Below are 21,754 nucleotides of genomic sequence, written 5' to 3' on the forward strand. Positions count from 1 at the left end.
AAGGAGACAGCAAAGTTTGAAATTTAGTGACTTAGAAAATCTCATAAAGGCGAGGTTTAAGAATACCAAGTAATAATTCCTTAAAGGATAAGAGAATACAATGGAAGAAATACAGTGGAAGATTTTTTTAGGAAAATATTCTTATGGAAATTTTGTTATATCCTGCATCTTTCCTTTTCAGGATATGAATGAAGTATCCAACTTCGTTCAAGGCTCAAAAAATGGGTGTGAACAGAATGACTTAAACTACCCTCCTTACACTCCCAGTAAGTCTTTAATCAGGAAGTAAAATATATTTATAAAAAAATAAATTATGAATTATTGTGAAATTATCTTCAAGAATACAACATGATTTTAGTTTGAACGTTCCTATTGGTGGAAAATCTATGTCTAATTTAGGTGTAGTTTTTACAACTGCATTTTTTTCTCTTGTCAAATTATTTCTGAATATTGTCGCTGCCTTAATTATGTCTGATAATATGACACTATCAGTGGTTTTTTGGATATATCCAGAACTAAAATGGAGTTCGTAGTTTGCATTAAGTAGTAAACTCAAGTAACCTTTGCCAACGTGTCAGATGATGATTCAGAAACTTAAGGGCAAAATTCTCAGTTATTCCTTGGAAGGGGCAAAGCTCAAGAGTGGGAATATCACAGAGCAAAGATGGATCAAACCAACAGCCAAGAGCAGCACTTCTGTTTTGCAGTAGTTCTACTGCCTTGGTGAAAAATTAAAGAGAAAAAAGGGGCTTTTGAGCACCGTGACTGTGCATGAAAGAAAAGATTGGAAATATTAAAAATAAAAACGTACCTTACAAATGATGTTTGTGTTCCTTTCCTCGAGGAATTGTTGACAGGATGATGTTTTCCAAGACGTTGTGCATGGATGCAGTGCAGAAGTGGGGGAAGCATTATGATGTCCACAATCTTTATGGATATTCCATGGGCATAGCAACACAGAAGTAAGGAATGCATCCTAAAATCTTCACAAAAAGGTTTCAGAGCAACACGTGACCTGCATTTTCCGAAACACCAAGGGATTTGACTACTAAAGGAACACAATTCCTGGGAAATATTGTATTATATTTAAGCCAATTCGGATGAGGCAAAACCTGCTGACCCGAGTTGGTGGGAAAAGCCACAAATTGGTTGTCACAGCTGTGCAAAAAGATTATTTAAAATTAACATCCTGAACTTTGCTAAAATACACCTTGTTAACTGTAAAGGAGCCCACATCCCTGGGATGAATAATTAGTGTAAATCAGTGTAAATCTGCTTTATATGGAACTATGAATGTCTGAGTTGTCTTTGCATAATTCCAGTCTCATTTCCTTTTAAGAGCCATCGAGAGAGTGTTTCCTGGAAAGAGGAGCTTCATGATTTCAAGGTCTACTTTTGTGGGATCAGGAAAGCAAACAGGACACTGGCTGGGAGATAATGCAGCAACGTGGGATCACTTAAGATGGGCGATACCTGGAATGCTGGAGTTCAACCTCTTTGGAATGCCTTATGTATGACATCACTTTGTGCCATCCTTTCAAAACCCAGGGACAAGCAGTAACTCCAGCTCTGTGATAACACATTATCTGATCAAGCACTATCCAGACAACCATTCTACATTTGCAGCTCCAAATCAACCCTCTTTAGGAATCTGGTTTTAGCTTTTTTATGTTTCCCAATTATTGATTTTTGGTTTAGGCCATTATTTTGATTACTGAGTGTCTATGGTGAGATAAATGTGGGTAACAAATTTACTATCTTATATATCTCAAGCTACCTGTTATTTCTAGTAGTTTTTAAACCCTAGTGAGAGATGTAAAACACTGGTTTTCTTATAATTTCAAATTAAATAGTGACATCTATTTATGAGATAAATAGCCAAATTCCTTTCTATGATTTAAATTTGCATGACTTGGGAGATTTTTTCCTGATGTCTACATATTAGCTTTAAACAGGAAGGTAAAGATCTGGAAGAAATACAATGATGGGCAGTGGTAGCTAGTTGTCAGTTAATTTTTTGGACAACATAACTGAATTTGGAAGAAAAAAGGCAACACAAATGTGTTGAATGGCTCAGTCACTCTGATTATCTATTGAAGTTGGATTAATGCACCTTGTGCAGAGATCTGAGATGCAGCATCCTGTACTTTCAACACATTCTGCTTTCATTTAAAGATTGGAGCAGACATTTGTGGCTTCTTTGACAACACCACAGAAGAACTTTGCAGACGCTGGATGCAAGTGGGAGCGTTTTACCCCTTTTCCAGGAATCACAATGCTGAAGGATACATAGTAAGTTGTGTTTTTACTTAAAAATTGCTTTGTGTTACACAACCACATTTCCTTTAACATCACTTTTAATCATTGCTGTTGCTGGCCAGTTTGAAAACAGCAGAACCTTAAGCTTTCTTCATGAATCTCACATCTGCGAGGTTCAGTTGATTGAGAACACACTTATTTGTCAACAGTGTCATCAATAGTTCTGACTGTTGAGGGCTGTGTGACTCTCAGGAGCCCCTTGGCACCAGCCTGGCTGCCAGGATAAAACCTGGACTGACCCTGAAGTGACCTCCTTGCTGATGGGGAAGGAGGGATGTGCAGGGGGACCCCAGAGGGGCAGGACCTGAGGCCACACCACCAGGAAGGGGAACCCAGTGCGGAGCCGCACCGTTAAATTCCAACCTCCCTGAAACAGCAGCTGGTTCTCAAACATTTCACAGAACGTTTTCTACGTGCTGCAAATAACAAGTTGCTGTTTGTTTTCAGTCTCAAGACCCAGCTGTGTTTGGAGCTGACTCGGTGCTGGTGACCAGCTCCAAGCACTACCTGAACATTCGCTACACGCTGCTGCCCTACCTGTACACGCTCTTTTACAAAGCTCACATCCGAGGAGACACAGTGGTGCGGCCACTTCTGCACGAGTAAGTTTGCTCATCAGCCCCTGGGACAGTTTTGTAACAAGAGCTAGGCACATCAGATGCTGTTAGAGATTTTGACACCCGTGTACCCTGTGAAAATGGACACTGGAATGTCTATAGACAGCTTCCCAAGATGTGAAATTCTGCTTTGGAGTAATAAGAAGGCAGTTTTTATATGACACTCTTTAGTCAAGATCCTAGACAGTCAATACCCTGAAACCTTGGGACTGCTGCTGATGGTACAGATCACAAAAACACCCAGTCACTGCTCTATCCTTCCCATGTGTCCAGGTTCTACAAAGAGGAGGCAACATGGGACATCAGCAGACAGTTCCTCTGGGGTCCTGGGCTGATGATTTCCCCTGCACTTGACCCGGTAGGTTTGGCTGTTTTGAGATCTGTCTTGTAAGCACATGACAAGGCACAGGGACATGTTTGAGTCACCACTTTCCCCCTTAATTTATTGGTCCCAATGAGAAATAATTTTACCCCTGCTGAAATGGAAAATCTTGCACTTAAACCCCACTCCTATATTCCAGTCCCCTGGGGAGTCCAAGACATCTGGTGTGATATTCTACTTTACCTCAGCTTCAGATCATCTCTGAATTTCCTTTGGAATCAGTTTTTCTCTTGCTGCATTTCAGCCTGTCTGTGGCACAACAAGAAACCAAAAGATCATGACTTGTTCTGTGGCAGAACGTTGTAGATAATGATTGTTCACTCCAGCAACACAATTGCCACAGAGAAACACTAATCATTGGTTGAATACATGAAGGGAAAGCAAAAATCTGAAAGAGGTCAGACCTGAAAAATGTGGAAATAAGATATAGAGATACTTGTGGATATGATCACTGGGTTAGAAGCATTGTGACTTTGGGTGGCTTGCAATGAGCTGCCACTTCGTAGAGCAGTGATTTAGTTGTCTCCCAGTGGCTTTGCAAATACTGTGTTTGGGTTGCTCTCCTCCTTTTTGGGCATCACCCTGAAAACCAGGAATGCGCAAGTATCAATGATTTTCTCCCAGTGAACTTTAGCTTTATTGGAATATTGAGTTTATTTGATTAAGTTGCCCTGAAATATGAGTGTTTTTTCTTTGTTCACCTTCCAGGGTGTGGATTACACTACTATCTACTTACCTGATGCAATGTGGTATGAGTTTGAGACGGTAAGGAAATGCAGAGGATGCCGTGGGGGTATTTCCTAAATGACAATGGGACTAAATTAGGTTGGCAGCCCTGCTGTGATGACAGAGACCTGAAGGTAAAGCCTGTGGGAAGGAGATGGTGAGACAAGGGATGGAAGGGTGGTGGAGTGAGCTCATGAATCAACACCTTAAGAAAGGACTCAAATACAGGACATAAGATCAAACACCTGCATATCATTATGTCTATGCATCCCCATTAGCCCAGGGATATTTACAGAGGTCCAGCTCTTTCTAAAGGGAAGAATTTTGATGAAACTCAGGATTTAAGAAAGCATTCCCAGCAGTGACTAACAACATTACCTGTTCTCTTTTCCATCTCTTGTCAAAAAGGGCTATCCAATCTTTTTGAGGAAACAATGGTTCCGTTTATATACACCAGCAGACAAAATCGGAGTCCATTTGAGAGGAGGATACATTTTCCCTGTCCAAAACCCAGGCAACACGACAGTTGCAAGGTATTTTTCAAAACTGAATGCTTTGATGGTTTGTTTTATTTTTCCAAGACTGGGTTGAGGACTTCTGGGTTACAAATAAGTAGCAGCTCGTTGTATTTAGCATTTTCACCTTGAAATCTGGGAATAGTGTGAACCACACCTCAGTTCCACACCTGTTTGTGTTACAGGTTCAGTGGTGAACTGTAGGTTTATTTGCATAGCAATTTTTATTAATGTTTTAAGATTGTTTAGATATTTGTTTTACATGTGAGTCTCTCTTTCCACAGTCGCAAGAACCCAATGGGACTTATAATTGCCCTGGATGATAATTATAATAATGCTACTGGGGACTTGTTCTGGGATGATGGGGAATCTACAGGTGAGCAGTTATCAATAGTGGAATAAGTATAATTAACAAAGCATTAAAAAGCACAAGTTTCAACGTTCCTACTGGTTTCATGGAGGAAAAAAAAGATGATTTAGCACTCTGCTACTGCTTGCTCACATGTCAACAGTTTTTCATCATTTTTAAGTAGAAAACTGAAAATATTAATTGTAAGATTAAAGTCATGACTGAATTCCACACAAGTAAAGAAAAAAAAGACACAAACCTCTAATTTGAGGTTAAACCAGTGAAGTTGATGCTTTTGGAATCCATGCATGTGTAAGGAAAGCAGAGCTCATCCTGGAGCAGTGGAAAGACAAGAGTGAAGTCAGAGTAGTATTACCATTTTGGTAAAAAGAATGAATGCTGCAATATTAGCTGCATGTTTCATTTGTAATTCTGGAAATTAGATAGAGATTGTGCAGACAGTGATTCATGGAATTATTTGGTATCAAGATATCTAATCTTTAGGTGTTCAGGAGATGACAGAGATTTTCCCAGGTGATTTAACCAAGCCACTGTCCATCCATGGGTGATACCTGAAATGGGGCATTCTCCCCTCTGTCTTCTGATACAAATAACCTTCCTCCAATATTTAGTCACAGTCTATGTGTTCTACTTGTACAAGTCCTGGAGCCTTGCCTCAGCTTCCATGGAAACAGGCGGCTCCTGGGGTTCCCAACTGCATCCCCCTTTCCTAATTGAACAACTCCCTTGTCCTCCACATTTACACCTTCAACCTCTCTAACTCCTTCTTCTTGCTAACCAACCCAATCCTATCTGCCAGGAAAACTTCCAAGCCTCTGCTTTTTGAAATGTTGTGGAATTTAGGGATGCTTTTAAGAAATAGAGCTGTGATTCAGTTGATTATTGCTGCCATAAATACAGAAGGCCTTGGGTGGCTGCTGTACATGTGGGTGACAGCTCGATGGACTCCTTTGGCAGGGCCTAAAATAATGCAGCTATTACTGTACTCACTGCTGTTGGCAAACAAAGCATTAAAACATCTTATGATTTTATTTCCAGCCCCAAAAGTACAGGTTTTAGTCTTTCAGGGAAACCATTTACAATTTACTTGTGATGACAGTATTTTTTTTTCATAAAGTGGAAAAAAAAGGCCAGATTGGCTCAACTTTTGTATTTCTTTTTCCTGCTCATGGCTTATTTCCTCTCTTATGGTTCCATGGTTTTTATTACTATCATCATTGTCATTGTTGTTATGGGGTATTTTAAAGGGTTAGTTTTCACCCAAACATCTGTATTTAAGATAAGAAGGAATACCAGTAAAATAAAAATCAGTCCGTTTTTGAAAAGCTGATTTCAACGAATTTTTGAAAAATTTGGGAAAAGTGGATCTCCTGAGAGGCTGGCCCAGGGGAAAAAAGAAAAAAGAGGAATTTCAGTTCCTCAAGAAACATTAGTAAATATTTGAGTTGCTTGGTGCAGCTTCTGAACACAGGAATGATAATAATTAACAATTTATTGGTCTCTAGCAGTGGCACAGTCCTGGTTTTAATTCTGTTCCTTTCTTCACTGCAAAGTGTAATTTCTATCTTTACCTTTTAGGTACCATTGAGAATAAAAACTACCTTTTCTATGAGTTTACATGTTCTGATGTAAGTATTTTATTTTAAATGATCTTATTTTCAAGTTTTGATTTCTATCAAGTGTCTTCCAAGAGCGTTCTCTTCTCCCTCCTTTTTTTTCCTCTGGGAAACAAAATATTTGACAAAGTCAAAGAGGAATCATGTTCAAAATACTGTAATTTAACGGGGATGAAATGTGTTGTCTTTTTTTCTGCTAGTTTATATAAGTAGGTAAAGAACTCCTCTTTCCTTTCACATAAGAAACTCAGCAGTGATGTTGATTGAGAGAGAAAATTATGAAGCATCAGTGGCAGTTAAAACAGAGTCAAAAAGGAGGTGCATGTAGTGGTTTTGATTCTAAAAATTGTGGAAATTTAAAAAAAAAGTAGGTTTTTTTTTGTACAGCTGAATGACTCCAAAGAGTGAGCAAAACCCACACCTTGCCTGAACCTCTGGAAACTCCATCATGATTAAGTTTTATTGTGTTATTTGTTTAAGCTGAAACTGCCTGGGCAGGGTTATTTTACACCAGGGTGGAGTCCTGAGAGTGTTTCTATTCAATATTGATAGAAGTTATCATATAACAAGGAACTTGGACGCAACATGATAACATATTATTTGTACAATAATAATAATAATAATATCTGCTAAAGGAATTCATTCCTTTGCCATGGTGGAATTTCACGAGACAAGTGAGAGAATGTAGAGGAACACGAGTGGAAGAACAGGGTTCAGTAATTTTTTTTTTAATCATAAGTAATCAAAGAATCATTTGTAGATAAGAAACCTCAGTTGCTGTTGGAGTTTGAAACTCCTGTAACCAAATCATCGCTTGACTGTAATGACTTTGAATTAAAAATTCACCTCAAGTGGCACGTGGAGGAAGTTCTACACTGGCACATGTGACAGCCATGCTACACTTCGGCCTCTTAATCTAAAAATAATTAAGAACATTGAGTAGGAAATGGTATTTTTATATTAGGGAAAGCGAATAAGAACCTTTGCTTGTTAAAACCCAGCGAGATCACAGTTGAACAACATTTACCTGCCCTGTCAGACACACCCCCGCCTTTTTTATTGCCCAAAAAAGAAAAAAAAAAAGGAATTGAAACACAGCTGTAAAGCACATTATACAGATAGGAGAAAAGCATTATTGTGATAACAATAACAAGCAGAGCAAGAATTATTATGTGAGGAAAATTAGATTGGCTTACTTTATGCTATAATATGAAAATCTGATCAGAAAGAAATAGTTAAATCAAGAGGACTTTTGACAGAATTTTTTTTTAATAAGAATGTGTCCACTATTTTTCAGAATACTCTGCTCATGAATGTTGTATTCAACAACTACACTGATCCAAACAACTTGAAATTTGAAGAAATCAAGATATTTGGAGTGCGCCGGGAAATAACATCAGTCACCGTGTATCACAATGATGCTGTGCAAGATTTTCCACTTAATGTCACCTACAATTCTTTATACTGGGTAAAACAATAACAGGAATATGGAAAGCAAACATATTTCAAAATGCATCAGTTTTTTTTCATGTATTACAAAGGACAGTCCTCAGTGCTAATGCTGTTTCAGTAAAATATAATGTGGATTTTATTGCAGAATGAAAGTAAAATTGCATTCAGCTCTACTGCATAAAAGTGCATCTAAGTTGTGCTCTCACACCCTCAGTGCAGCAAGCAGTTTATTATTACTTATTATTATTTATGTTAATTTGTGTATTTATTCCTGCTTGCTTCCAAGGAAGCTGTGGGATTAACTCAATTTTTTTAGATTCCTAACTTTTCTGATTTTTATCTGCAAGAATATCAGTTGTGTGTGTTTATAAAAGTGAGACTGGATCAAATATTACAGGACAGGGGGTTTTGTGAGTTGTCAAGTCACAAAGTGCATTATCCTTGAGCACCAGCACCTCTGCTGAGTGAAGGAAAGATGGATGGGATGTGACATTTAATAACTCTTTATTGTTTCATATTTATAGACTGCCAGTATAACAGGACTTGAGCTTGAACTGGGAAAATCTTACACAGTAAAATGGGAGCAAGGCACAACTTTCGCAGAAAGGTTTGATTGTTATCCCAGTCCTGATCCAACACAAGAAAAATGTGAACAACTTGGCTGTACCTGGGAAGTAAGTAATTATTTTCTCTAAACTAATGAGACAGAAAGATTTCCAGAGTCAGAGCCTTTTCTTTGTGGTTGTTACGGAATAAAAAGTAGTTTGGCAGATTTGTCAACTTTAAATAAAATGGGGTACAGACCTTAGCTGGCCTGTACTGCTGGGTTTTGTTCTCCTCACTAGTTGGCAACTGGGTAAACTCTCTCAAAGTACATCAGAAATTGAGGAACCGTGGTATTTTTTGAAAGATGGAAAAAAATAGTATTAGAGTAATGAAAAAGAATAATAACACCTTCAACTACCTCTTCTGCTTCACTGGCACCGTGGCCTGCAAGGCTCATCCCCTTTGTCTCACCTTCAGGCACTGAGGGGCATTTTAAATCCAATCAGTTCCTCTGGATCTCAGTTCGAGGGGAAATCCTTGAATCTCCTAGAAATTTTGATTCTGATGTGACCTTAATTGTTTAAATCCACGTCAAAGAACTCTTTTCAAATCACAATCTCCGACTTGGAGTTGTTTAACACAACGTTTCATTTATTAATATCCCACAGCTCTAAACTGAGCTTCAGAGGGTCCCTCCAACTAAATTACTCCATGCTCCTCTAAATCCAAAATGTGCATCTTGGGCTTATCCCCCAGGAATGACGACCAAATTTCTCTGCTGGTGCTCTTGAACCAGCAATAGCTGAAGGGGCTGATGAACTCTCCTGGTTTTATTGTACTATTAAGAGTTGTTGGGTTTTTTTGTAATTTTGGACATTTAGAAATGTTAGGAGATGTTAGATAAGTAGGGTGTAGTTTTCAGTGGATGTTTTAAGGATAATTTGTAGAAAAAACCAATGGAAAGATCTCTGATGTTTCCTGAATATCCGATGGGTTTGGGGCACATGCCCTCAAAGGCAATTGGAGACCAGAGAGCAATGGGATTGAAAGGGAGGAAGCTTTGGGATTGAAAGGGAGGAAGATTTAGGAATTTCACAGGCCAGGATTAAACCATGTTGTGGGATTGAGCTGAAAATCAGAGAGACAGGGAAATTAAATCCACCAAGGCTTCAGTTTCCTGACTGAACTATTTGTACAACCTTCCCTGGATTGTTTTATTCTATCTGATTTAGCGTAGAGATCAATGGATTCTGTGATATTTCTTTATTGTTGGCAGTTGCATTAAGCTTTCCCTCAAATCCTACATTTGATGGACGTCTGATAAAACTGGGATTCCTTGCTGTAAGTGATAAAAAAATCTGGCTCCTTAACCTGTAACTTCTTTCTGTTTGCATCAGCAAACGATAAATCCGGACGTCCCTCCCTGCTACTACAGCTCTGACAACCCTTACTACCTAGAGAACATCCAAGAGTCCTCCACAGGGGTTGTGGCTGACCTGACTTTGGACAGTGCCAGGATCAGAGCTAATGAGGCTGCCACTACTCCCATCAGCACCCTACGCCTGGAGGTCACATATCACCTCGACAACATGCTGCAGTTCAAGGTAATCCCACCCCAGGACTTCCAGGAGTTGTTAAAAATAACCTTGGTTATGGAAATTATGACAGCTTTTTGTAGTCAGGTTTATGTTACACAGGCAGCAGCACCTTTGTCTAAATATGTTTCTCCTTCTAAGCAATTATTTGTTGTTGCTCTTTGCTCGCGTCTTTTTTTCGTCCTGGAATTTTGTGCTCAGTTTTACAATTAAATGAATCAAAGGTATAATGTGTAATGTCAACCAGAAACTTTGAAACGGAAAGTATTTTGTTAATATACAAGTAATTTATCTATAAGCCTTATCATGACTCTGCACCTGGTTTTTACATCCATCATTCTACTTCTGTTCTAAATCTTTCGATGCACTATTGTTTAACTTATTGTTTAATTTATTGCCATGCTTTTAACAATACCGAACTAAGTGTGATGCCATAAAATGATCAGACATCAAAAACTAACTTATTTCAACTTTCAGAATACAGGAATCATTAAAAAAACTCTCTAAAAGTCGTAAAAAAGATTAATTAGACAGATATTTACCACACACAGAAAGTATATATGAATATTTTCAATATAAGTACATACTTTACATTCATATAGATAATTAGACAAGCCATTCCTGATCTAAAAGAAATCCTTAAGGGATTTTTTTTCCCCCAAACAAAACACTGTGAAATAATTGTAAAGAAAATGTATTGAAAGAAAATAGTCAGCAAGTGTTAGAAAATCACAGCAAGCGTTTTAAAAATCATACCAGATTTCTCTCACTATTAGAGGTAAGATTTCAAACCTGTTGCTTATTGGCATAAATTGATTTCTCCTTCCCAGATCTATGATCGTGCAAACCCACGATATGAGGTTCCAATCCCACTAAATCTCCCCAGCTCCCCAACAGACTCAAACCAGAACCGACTTTATGAAGCATCCCTTGATTTAAAACCCTTTGGAATAAAAATCCAGCGCAAGAGCACAGGGACAGTCATGTAAGTCACTGTCACTTTATGTTATTTTACTTTATTTCGCTTGTGGTTTTTTAGCTCTTTTCAAGCCAAACTCTTTTCTTGCGCTGGAGTGAGGGACACTGACAACTCCAATGGGTGTTCCTTGTGTAATTCCCAGCTTTTGGGGGGGGGGGGCACGGCGATTTTCTACAGTTGCTAAAATATTCCTTAGGTGACCACAGCACTGAACGTTAAGGATTGACCATTTGGTTCAGTTTTGGGGAATGGTTAGGGAAAAAAAAAATACACAGAAGGAAGTAACGTCTCAACTAACTTATAGATGGGTTTTGGTACATGACAGGAGCTTCACTTCTTTCTTTGATTAATTCTGAGCTAGAAAACAGAGAGCAATTATATTAGCAGCTGTCTGTTATGGTTTTTATTAAAAAACCCCAGTTATTTCAAATTTTAAAGTTCTTAAAACTTAATTGGAAGCTGGGTCTCCTTTTGCCAACCAGAGTAATAATCCAACCTGCAGTTCAAGCTCCTGGAATACTGTAATTCTTTGGCAGAGCACTGTGAGGTTACAGTTTGATTTCTAACTCTAAAGATGCTGATTTACAACAAATGTGACCTGTGAATGCAACTTCAGTATAATCTGCACAAAAAAATCAGTGAACTTGAAAAAGTACCTTATTTTCTCTATTCCATGTGGCACCAGTGCTCAGTCTGGGAGGCAAATACTGTCCTGAAACACGTTTTGTCACTAAATTGCCAAAATACAATGTAACTTGATGACCGTGATGTCCATGCATAATATATCTCTCTCTGAGACTTTGTGTCTCTAAACTGTTTATCAATTCTTAAGACACCCCCATTTCACATGCTTTAAGTTTTCTTGAGAACCGCAACGGTTTTATTCCCTTTTTACTGAAGAGTGGAAATTTCAGAGGAAGAGAGTAGCCTAAAAAAAGCGTCTGCAGGTTCAACACAGCACTGAGGCCACACTCCACTCTTGTTTTCCCATTTCAGCTGGAATTCAGCCCTGCCCACCTTCACCTTCAGCGACATGTTCATCCAGATTTCCACCCTCTTGGCATCCGAGTACATCTACGGATTAGGGGAGACTGAAAAACCCACATTCCGAAACGACATCAACTGGCAAACCTGGGGGATGTTCACCAGGGATCAGCCTCCTACTGTAAGTACCAGAAAACACGACTTTTGGACCCATGAGTCCAATGCTCAGAGTTGTTGAGTAGGATTTTAACGTCCGGTACTGGACACACCCAATGGCTTTGATCGTATTTGTAAGGGTTTGTAATTTGGACGGTCTCAGTGGCAAAGGTCTTCTGTAAAACTGTTCCTCATGGTCTGCAAGACCAATGTGTGGAACTCAGGCCTTGAGCTGGTGTTAGAAGATGACAAATGGCTTAGAAATAACAGCACATTCCTCCTTTTTTATTATTCTGAAAGTTAGACATGAGTCAGGGCAACTCCTACTATTTTGGGATTAATTTAGTACCCACAGGGGTAATTCAGCAATCTTTTGTCTCTTGCTTTTATTTCCTACAAGATGCCACATTGGCAATTTGCTGAGAATGACCAATAGAAGTGGTGGTTAATTATAGCTCTAATTCCCAGGTCAGGTTTGAATACATTTTTGAGAAAATGAAAGATAACAGAATGTCAGCAGCTTCTCCTGAGCACGTAAACAGCTGGTCCTCTTTGAAAAGGGAAAGTTTTGTCCTGAGGAAGGACCTTCTCACTAGTGAGTTTTAAGGGCAGTAACACCTTTGCTTTCCTTCCTGCCTGGGCAACCTGAACAAGGCTGACTGGAATTGTGAAGCTGGAAAGTAAATATGTTTTGTAGGTGTGTAGAGTTCAGGTATATAATTTGGGAGTTTATTTGTTATACCTTTGGCAGTTGTACCTCATCTTTTATTAAATGTATTACTAGATGTAAATAAGCAAATGTTTGTGATGTTTCCCCAGTAAAATGTGGTTTATTTTATTTGCAGTACCAGCTGAATTCCTATGGTTATCATCCATTTTACATGGCTCTTGAAAACGATGGCAATGCCCACGGGGTTTTCTTGCTTAACAGCAATGCAATGGGTAAGAAAACCTTCACTTTGTTTTATAGAATCATGGAATGGTTTGGATTGGAAGGGACCTTAAAGCTCATTTCATTCCAACCCCCATGCCATGGGCAAAGACACTTTCCACTAACCCAGGTTGCTCCAACCTGGCCTTGGACACTTCCAGGGATCCAGGGGCAGCCACAGCTTCTCTGGGCAACCTGTGCCAGGGCCTCCCCACCCTCACAGGGAAGAATTTCTTCCTAAAATCCAATCTAAAACTGCTCTCTTTCAGTTTAAGGTCATTGCCCCTTGTCCCGTCACTCCAGGCCCTTGTAAATAGACTCTTTCCCTCTTCCTCAATGGGTTTTATTTTTATGGTCAGTGTTTTGCAGCAGTGGCAGATCCGAGTTCCCTTTTCTCATTTCCTCTCCTCCATTCCCAGATGTGACTTTCCAGCCAACCCCTGCCCTGACCTACCGGACAACCGGAGGAATTCTTGACTTCTACGTGTTTTTGGGCCCGACGCCGGAGATGGTTGTCCAGCAGTACACGGCAGTAGGATCCTTGTTCTCGTACAAACTGATGCTGGGTTTGGATTGGTTGCTTTGTTCTCTCTCCACCTGCTCACCACAAATATTCTTCCTCCCCTCCAGCTGATTGGACGGCCGGTCATGCCAGCCTACTGGTCCTTGGGATTCCAGTTGTGCCGCTACGGATACAGGAATGACTCAGAGGTCTCCCAGGTGGTGGAGGAGATGAAGGCAGCTGACATTCCCCATGTAGGCTGAGAACAATTCATATCTGAGCTCATTCCTGCAATTTTGGCTTCATAGCATTAACTAGGACCTATTTTAAACACAAAATCAACCAAAAAAAAAAACCGCCATGGTAGAGTAGAGCAGATTTTATACCACAGCTGAACATCTCTGCAGACTGAGCCACGTTAAATGTGGGCCTCAGGCTGCTTTATTTTCTTTATCATTCCTGCCAAAGCAGCACGAAGGAGCAGAGATCAACAAGGAAAGCAATCAGGGGAAAAAAAGGAAGCAGCTTTCCATAGTGCTCTGTGTCAAGTCCACTGTGATTCAGCACAGGTTGCTGGGAAGGTTGGAATAGCACGTAGACCTCACAAAATTATATTATAAATTGAATATGACTCTATTTTAACTGCAATTAATATCAAGGTTTCAATATAGAACAACTATTTCCACTGTTTTCTTATAGATATGGAAGCACATGTGCAGTTTCTGTGTACATACATATATATACAAATCCAGGAATTTTTTCTCTATCATGTATCAATTTCTACCCTCAGACTGGATGCAGCAGTGAGGGGCTTATTTTGAACTGCACTTGCTAATAAGTTGTGTAATATTCATTTAACAGCTTTAGTCTAAAGTTACCACTGCTTCCAATTTTACAGATCAAACGTTCAGTGTTTTACTTATTTTGGCAGATTTTCAATACTTGGCAAAAAAAAATAAAAAGAGATAAATCATTTTAAATTGTTTTTTGTTTGTTTTTTTTTTTTTTTTGAACTGCAGGATGTCCAATATGTAGATATTGACTACATGGAGAGGCAACTGGACTTCACCCTTGGCACACGCTTTGCTGGATTACCAGCTCTGGTGAACAGAATCAAAGCAGATGGAATGAGATTCATCATCATCCTGGTCAGTTTGGAACAGTGCTTTTAAATTTCAATACAGCATTGCAGAATGCAGAATATATTCAACAGCTTTATAAACTTGGGGTTTGAGTGTAAAAGTGTTTTTTTAATTGTAGGATCCAACCATTTCTGGAAATGAAACCACTTATCCTACATTCGAAAGAGGTGTGACCGATGATGTCTTCATGAAACGGCCTAATTCCGATGAAATTATATATTCCAAGGTACTGTTCAGGGAAGAACAGTTCTTTCTGTCTGTTCCTGATGCTCAGATTTCATTCAGTGTGGTTTGATTCTTTGAAATATTCTTTGTCCTTTTAGGTCTGGCCATTTCTTCCTAATGTAGTAGTTAATGAGTCCCTGCCTGAGCAAACCCAGATAGCGGTAAGTGTTGATAAGGTTTGGTTTGGGACTCAAATTAGATGTTAATTAATAAAAATAACAGCAAACTAGTCGATTAATCTCATGGAAGGAATAACTGTCAGAAACTGGTCAGCCTTCCTAATAGCCAAAAAAAAATTAGTGAACAAGTAATTATTTTTGCCCTTCTTATTTTATTTTTTTATAAAATTCCAACATTTTAACAGTAGTATGCTTTTAATCTTGTGTCTGTCTTGTTTTCTGTCTATTTTTCCAGCTCTATGGAGCACATGTTGCTTTCCCAGATTTCTTCCGCAATTCCACAGCCGCGTGGTGGAAGAGAGAAATCTTGGAGTACTACAACAATCCCACCAACCCTGAGAATAGTATCAAGTTCGATGGCCTGTGGACTGTAAGTGTAAAAATCCATCTGATTTCTGGATTGTTTTTCTCTGCCAGACATCGGTGGAGAGGGACACAATTCCCAGCATCTGTTGCTGCAGCTCAGATGCTTCTGGTGTTAAATTCCCATTAAATAGAGTTTGGACTTGATGATCTTGGAGGCCTTTTCCATTAATGATTCTATGATAAGTAAAATAAAAACATGGGGACACCTTCCACTAGCCCAACTTGCTCCAAGCCCCGTCCAACCTGGCTTTGGACACTTCCAGGGATCCAGGGGCAGCCACAGCTTCTCTGGGCAACCTGTGCCAGGGCCTCCCCACCCTCCCAGGGAAGGATTCCTTCCCAATATCCCATCTAACCCTGCCCTCCTTCAGATCAAGGCCATTCCCCTTGTCCTGTCACTCCATGCCCCTGTGAAAAGTCCTTTTCCAGCCTCCCTGTAAATCCCCCTTCATGGAACATGAAAAAATCAGACTAAACGTGCAGCTGCAGGGTCTCCTGAGGAATTCTACAAGGCTCCTATTTGTAATTCAGGGTGAAATGGGTTCTGTAGGCTCCAAACCAGTACAATGGGGTTTTGCTCTTTGTTTTTAGGACATGAATGAACCGGCAACTTTTTATAACGGTGCCCTTGATGGCTGCAGAGACGACCTCCTAAACAACCCACCCTACATGCCTCGTAAGTCTGATCCCTCCTTAAAGCAGTTTTAGGTTGTTCTGTCACCACATAATTTCTTACCTCTTGCAAAAGCCTAAATAAAGATGGGAATATAAACCCACAGCCCCTCACTGAACGTGGCCCTTTATTTCTGAGATTCTGGGCAGCTGTTTCAGTGGGAGCAGCAACTCTGTGGCACTTCTTAAAAATAAAGTCATTTTCAGCTCCTTGCCTGAATATGGATTTTGATACCTATTTAATATCTAATTGCTTTGCTTGAGGCACGGCACAGAATGTAGCTCTGTGTTTTGCAGTTTTCTCAGATGAATAATGCAATTAATTAAAAATTTAGAAAATATCCATGTGTCTCCTCTAATTACCATTTATCTGTGCAGTCAAATGCTTGAAATGCTTTGCTTTCTTAGCTTGGTTTCACTGAAGAACTGGTATAAAGTAGTACTAATTAGGAATTATTTATCAATGGTTTATTAGCATACTCTTGTTGCTTACTGTTGTATTCCATTTTTATGAATAGTTTCTCAGGAATTTTCAGGAAATTAATAGTCAGACACAGACCACACCCCCACCAAACCCAGTTTTCTGTTTTTTATGGGTGTTATGACAATGTTTACAAAGATTTGGAATATTTTCTGATATATTTTGTTTACTCTCTGATTTTCCTCAGTAAGAACATCTGTAACTGCACTATTAAAACATTTACAGACGCAGATGCCTACATAGGAACGTTGGAAATATTCCATTTTGGAAATGCTATTTTTATAATTATAAATGAATAAATAACTGAATGCCTGATGGAGATTGAAAGCCTAATAGATGATGAAAATTAAGAAAAAAAATAAATCGTTATTGCGCGCTTATTATTAACAACTGATAAATCTTTTTCTTCCTTTTCCACAAGATTTGGGATTCAGGTCACAGGGATTAATCGTCAAAACTCCATGCATGGAAGGTGTACAGTATCTCCCAGATGGGACTGCAGTCAGACATTTCGATGTCCACAGCCTTTACGGGTGGTCACAGGCCAAACCTACCTTAGAGTAAGTGGACTTTGCACGTTTTCTGCTGTCCCCAAAATACGTTACAAATGAATACTCTGTGTCGACACTCTTATGGCCAAAACTTTTATCAGTTTATTTAAGATGCCCGAGAAAGGTTTGTGTAATAACACCTTTGATTTTCCGGTCGGAAGTTGCTGTTATTCCAGTCACCTCACAGGGATCTTCCCCGTGGTGCAGGAAGGATGGGGGAAACCTGACCTGCTGTGGGTCTGGGCAGGTCTGAGCTGGAGCTTTGCTTCCACCATTTCACTGCAATAAATCCCTTCTGCACTTGGAGCCAGGGAGAAGGGGGAAAAAACACCCCCAGCTCACAGATCTGCTGCTGCATCCCCGGCTGTCTCAGGACAACCTGACAGAGACTTTGAGTTTAGCAACTTTAAAATCACTGACCCTGAGCAGGCACGATTTAAAAGGTACATTTTAAAGACAGTTCACTCAAGTCTGGTTCTAAAGAAACTTATTTTTCACCTGACTGGGGAGGAATTCTTGGTATATCCTTTCTGAGGGATTGATCCATATCAATGATCTGCTGGGCAAGCTGCACTGCTGACCTGCATTACGAAATAAGGTGGCCACAGTGCTATTGCTGAGATGCTTTAATTTGGATGGAATTATTCTCCATCAAGTGTTTCCTTGCCCCAACACATTCCAAGACAAATGAGAGCAGGAGACCCACAAACTTGGCTGTTCATTCCTGGGGCAGAGCACAGAACAGGGTTTGGATCAGCTGTGGGGAACAGCAATTGCTCAGTGATAGACTCACATAATTACTATAATTGAAATATAACGTACTTATTGTCTCTAGGTTTTGCTGTGATTCCCTGGCTTATTCCTAGGGCTGATGCTGGTTTTTCCTTACACTTTACATCCACTAAGTAAAAATGAACACAGTTTTTCAGTCCTGTTAATTTAAGAAGGGCTCATTTATGTTTTCTAAAACAAATCAAGTACAAGTGAAAAGATGGAACAGTGACTTTTAAAATGCAAAGTGTGTGCACAAATCTTTACTTTCAAGCATTTATTTTCCCAGTTCTAAGGCAATATCTGTTCCTCTGAACAGTCCCCCAGCCTGCTTTAGATAAGGTCTGATCTAATGATAAGGTATCTGTGCTCTTTCATTTACAATTCCAGGAGTAAGCAAGGAACAGCGTTTCTCTATAAGTCTAAACGACCTTAAAGCCCTTGGTAACTTTGATATTACCATAAAGAAAGAAAATATCAAGGCTGCTGGAATTTGTGACTGAGTGGATGTTCTGTTTGGCAGCGGGCCAGGGCTGAGCTGCCAGTCAAGGCAGGAGTGAAACTGCTGACAGGACAGGAGGGAATGTCTGATCCCTCTGCTGTCAGCCCAGTCCCATGGGATTTGGGCACTGCAAGGATGTGGAGGGTTGAGCCCTGGCTGGGTTCCAGGTGCCCACCAAAGCTGTTCATCACTGCTCTCCTCAGCTGGACAGAGGAGAGAAAGTACAAGGAAGGGTTTGTGCACTGTGATAAGGACAGGGAGAGATCACTCACCAGTTACTACCATCGGCAGAACAACTGGTTGTGGAAATTAGTTTCATTTACAACCAATCCAATCAGAGAGTGTTTATTTAAAACCAATTCTTAATCCCCCCCGTCCTCACTTCTTCCCAGGCACAATTCATTCCCTATTTTCTCTACCTCCTCACCACAAGGGGTGGAGGAGGACGAGGAACAGGGGTTGCAGTCAGTTCATCACATGTTGTCTCTGCTGCTCTTTCCTCCTCAGCAGAAGGTCTCTTCCCTCTCTTCCCCTGTTCCAGTGTGTTTTCCTCTCTCCATGGGTCCACAGGTTCCTGCCAGGACCCTGCTCCAGTGCAGGCATCCCATGGGATCACAACCTCCTTTGGGCATCCTCCTACTCTGGCGTGGGGTCCTCCCTGGGCTGAGGGTGGATGTCTGCTGCCCCAAGGACCTCCCTGGGCTGAGGCTGGATGTCTGCTCCCCCAAGGACCTCCCTGGGCTGAGGGTGGATCTCTGCTGCCCCAAGGACCTCCCTGGGCTGCAGGGGCACAGCTGCCTCACCGTGGGCTTCCCCACAGAATCTCAGGGGAATGTCAGCTCCAGCACCACCTTCTCTGACCTTGGGGTCTGCAGGGCTGTTGATCCCACATGTTCTCACTTCTCTCTCCTGCTCCAGTTGCTGTTGGGAGCAATGTTTTCCCCTTCTTATACCTGTTATCTCAACTCTATCACCATTGCTGGTGGGCTTGGCCAGCGGCAGATCCGTCTTGGATCCACCTGGCATTGGCTCCATCAGACAGACACAGGGAAACTTTGGGAAGTTTCTCACTGAAGTCACCCCTACAGCCCCCAAAACTCTGCTGTGCCTCCCCAAAGGAGTAGACAACAGTTTGACAGTAAGAGGAATATTACCATCATTTCTGTGTTTTAAGTATGGATGGAAATGTAGTGAAATATTTCCTTCTCTTTTGAGAAGCACCTTAAGAGAAATCACTGCAATAAATTACACAGCTCATACAGATATTCTCACACTGAAAATTTATTGAAAATGTTATCTACAAAATATATACTTAGATACATACATATATATATATTTCAGTGCCCATTTTATTCTGTGGCGGTAACTGAAGTGAGTACTTTTGAAACTGAAGAAATGTTGCAATAGTAATTTATTTTAATGCTAACGTATCCAAACAGAAAGATTTTTTTCACACAAAACTCATAAAACACTGTAACTTAAAAGTGAGCATTTTTTTATGCACCCTGGTGTCATTTTGGTTCTCTATCCCTTAGACACAGGAATTTCGGGATGTTGCCCCAATGCTGTTCTTTTGTAATGAGGTTTTTGCAGAGCCAGAGCCCTCATTAGTGAATACAGGAACTTTTTGGGGGTAAATTCAGACTCTCTGACATGAATAATTATTTTTCATGGATAGAGCTTTGGCTCAGTCCTGGAGCAGAGATCTCCAGGAACTCCAGGACTGAGCCTCAAGTCAGCAGAACACTCAGGTCGTGCCCATCCTCGAGCAGTTCTACATGTGACGTACACTGTCTTTACTTTGGAACTTTTAGCTGCCATTTCCAAAGCATTGTTGACACAGGGAAACCCAGCAGAGGCTGGAAATGTTGGAAAGTATGTTGAAAAGAATGAAAGGTCCTAGAAAACTTACTGTTTGTCCTGGAAGAAAGGTGGCACATTAGTTCATTTAATTGCTCCAGTAATTTAAGTGACTTGTGTGTCTTCACTGTAATTGGAGTGTACTAAAGCTGCAAATCCTATAGAAAAATAAGTAAATAGTGCCTTAGGAAGCAGCTGTTTAGACAGTTAGGGTCTCTCTCTGACTGGTATTGTGGTTTAGCAGAAAACAACTGGTTTGACGTTTGCTTCTAAACCGATCCTTGTTGGACATTTCATATTGATATCTTGTCATCTTGGTGTTTCTGAAGTGACAACAAATCCCTGACTCTTTTTTTTTTTTTTGTTAAAATACTTTTTTGTCACCTAAACTTACGGTGAGCCATCCAATATTCTTGGCACCTCCATCTTCTCTCTTATGATCTTTCTGCTATGATTTTTGCTCAATTATTTTCAACTGTTGCTACAAGTTTTCAGGTACTTGAAGTAGGGAATGATGTGCCCTGCAGCACATTGTGGAGCCCTTGGAAAACGTGCAAGTTGGGCTACATTCTTGTTTTCCCACATGGGAGTTGGCCTGGGACGGAAAATTGTATTATAAGCCCATCTTTTCTACCAGTTCTCTTTGAAGCTACAGGTTGGCCAAAGCTTCTGAGATTGTGTGTGAATCAGAGTGAATTACCTTCAAAAGCTCACCTGGATTGGACGTGTACAACAAAGCCCCTCACTATGACTATATAACTCCATATATTTCTTTTCAAGGGCCTTTATGTAACACAGCTCATGCAATATTCCTCATGTAACTCGTTTCTCTGTCTCTTTTTCAATGGCAGAGCTTTGCATGAGGCCACCCAGGAGCGCGGGATCGTGATCACCCGTTCCACGTACCCCAGCAGCGGGAGGTGGGCAGGGCACTGGCTGGGGGACAACACGGCAGCCTGGGACCAGCTGGGCACGTCCATCGTTGGTACGTGCCAGGGGAAACATCTGTGCTCCTGGAATCACTCAATCACAAGGGTTTGGGTTGGAAGGGACCTCAGTCATCTCATTCCACGGGGAGAGACACCTTCCACTAGACCAGGCTGCTCCAAGCCCCGTCCAGCCCGGCCTTGCTTCTCCTTCACCTGCTTGCTTTTAGTATTCATGTGATTTTGGCTGAAAAAGCACTTTAGTTCAAGTATCAGAATTTGTGTTCTCTTCCTTCTTTTTCTTCTCCCGTTTTTTTCTCCTCCCGTTTTTTTCTTCTCCCGTTTTTTTCTTTTTTTTTCTTTTTTTTCTTTTTTTTTCTTTTTTTTTC

At 40.4% G+C, this 21,754-nt stretch overlaps 1 protein-coding gene across 1 annotated transcript in view; it reads left to right on the forward strand.

The window, feature by feature from the left end:
* SI (sucrase-isomaltase) overlaps positions 1–21,754 on the forward strand; it is a 57,353-nt gene that overhangs the window by 13,985 nt on the left and 21,614 nt on the right. The window contains exons 14-38 of the mRNA XM_027685862.1: positions 182–266; positions 845–962; positions 1,340–1,511; positions 2,176–2,292; positions 2,767–2,921; positions 3,210–3,294; positions 4,027–4,083; positions 4,453–4,577; positions 4,844–4,935; positions 6,508–6,557; positions 7,843–8,013; positions 8,522–8,671; positions 9,941–10,147; positions 10,969–11,123; positions 12,114–12,282; positions 13,103–13,199; positions 13,608–13,720; positions 13,819–13,944; positions 14,710–14,838; positions 14,951–15,058; positions 15,156–15,218; positions 15,472–15,606; positions 16,194–16,278; positions 17,177–17,315; positions 21,291–21,424. Coding sequence (XP_027541663.1) covers positions 182–266; positions 845–962; positions 1,340–1,511; positions 2,176–2,292; positions 2,767–2,921; positions 3,210–3,294; positions 4,027–4,083; positions 4,453–4,577; positions 4,844–4,935; positions 6,508–6,557; positions 7,843–8,013; positions 8,522–8,671; positions 9,941–10,147; positions 10,969–11,123; positions 12,114–12,282; positions 13,103–13,199; positions 13,608–13,720; positions 13,819–13,944; positions 14,710–14,838; positions 14,951–15,058; positions 15,156–15,218; positions 15,472–15,606; positions 16,194–16,278; positions 17,177–17,315; positions 21,291–21,424 — 3,037 coding nt within the window. The remainder of the gene's footprint in view (positions 1–181; positions 267–844; positions 963–1,339; positions 1,512–2,175; positions 2,293–2,766; positions 2,922–3,209; positions 3,295–4,026; positions 4,084–4,452; positions 4,578–4,843; positions 4,936–6,507; positions 6,558–7,842; positions 8,014–8,521; positions 8,672–9,940; positions 10,148–10,968; positions 11,124–12,113; positions 12,283–13,102; positions 13,200–13,607; positions 13,721–13,818; positions 13,945–14,709; positions 14,839–14,950; positions 15,059–15,155; positions 15,219–15,471; positions 15,607–16,193; positions 16,279–17,176; positions 17,316–21,290; positions 21,425–21,754) is intronic.

This window comes from Neopelma chrysocephalum, unplaced genomic scaffold, assembly GCF_003984885.1.
Source record: "Neopelma chrysocephalum unplaced genomic scaffold, ASM398488v2 Primary Assembly neopelma1_69, whole genome shotgun sequence".
Lineage (NCBI taxonomy): Eukaryota > Metazoa > Chordata > Aves > Passeriformes > Pipridae > Neopelma > Neopelma chrysocephalum.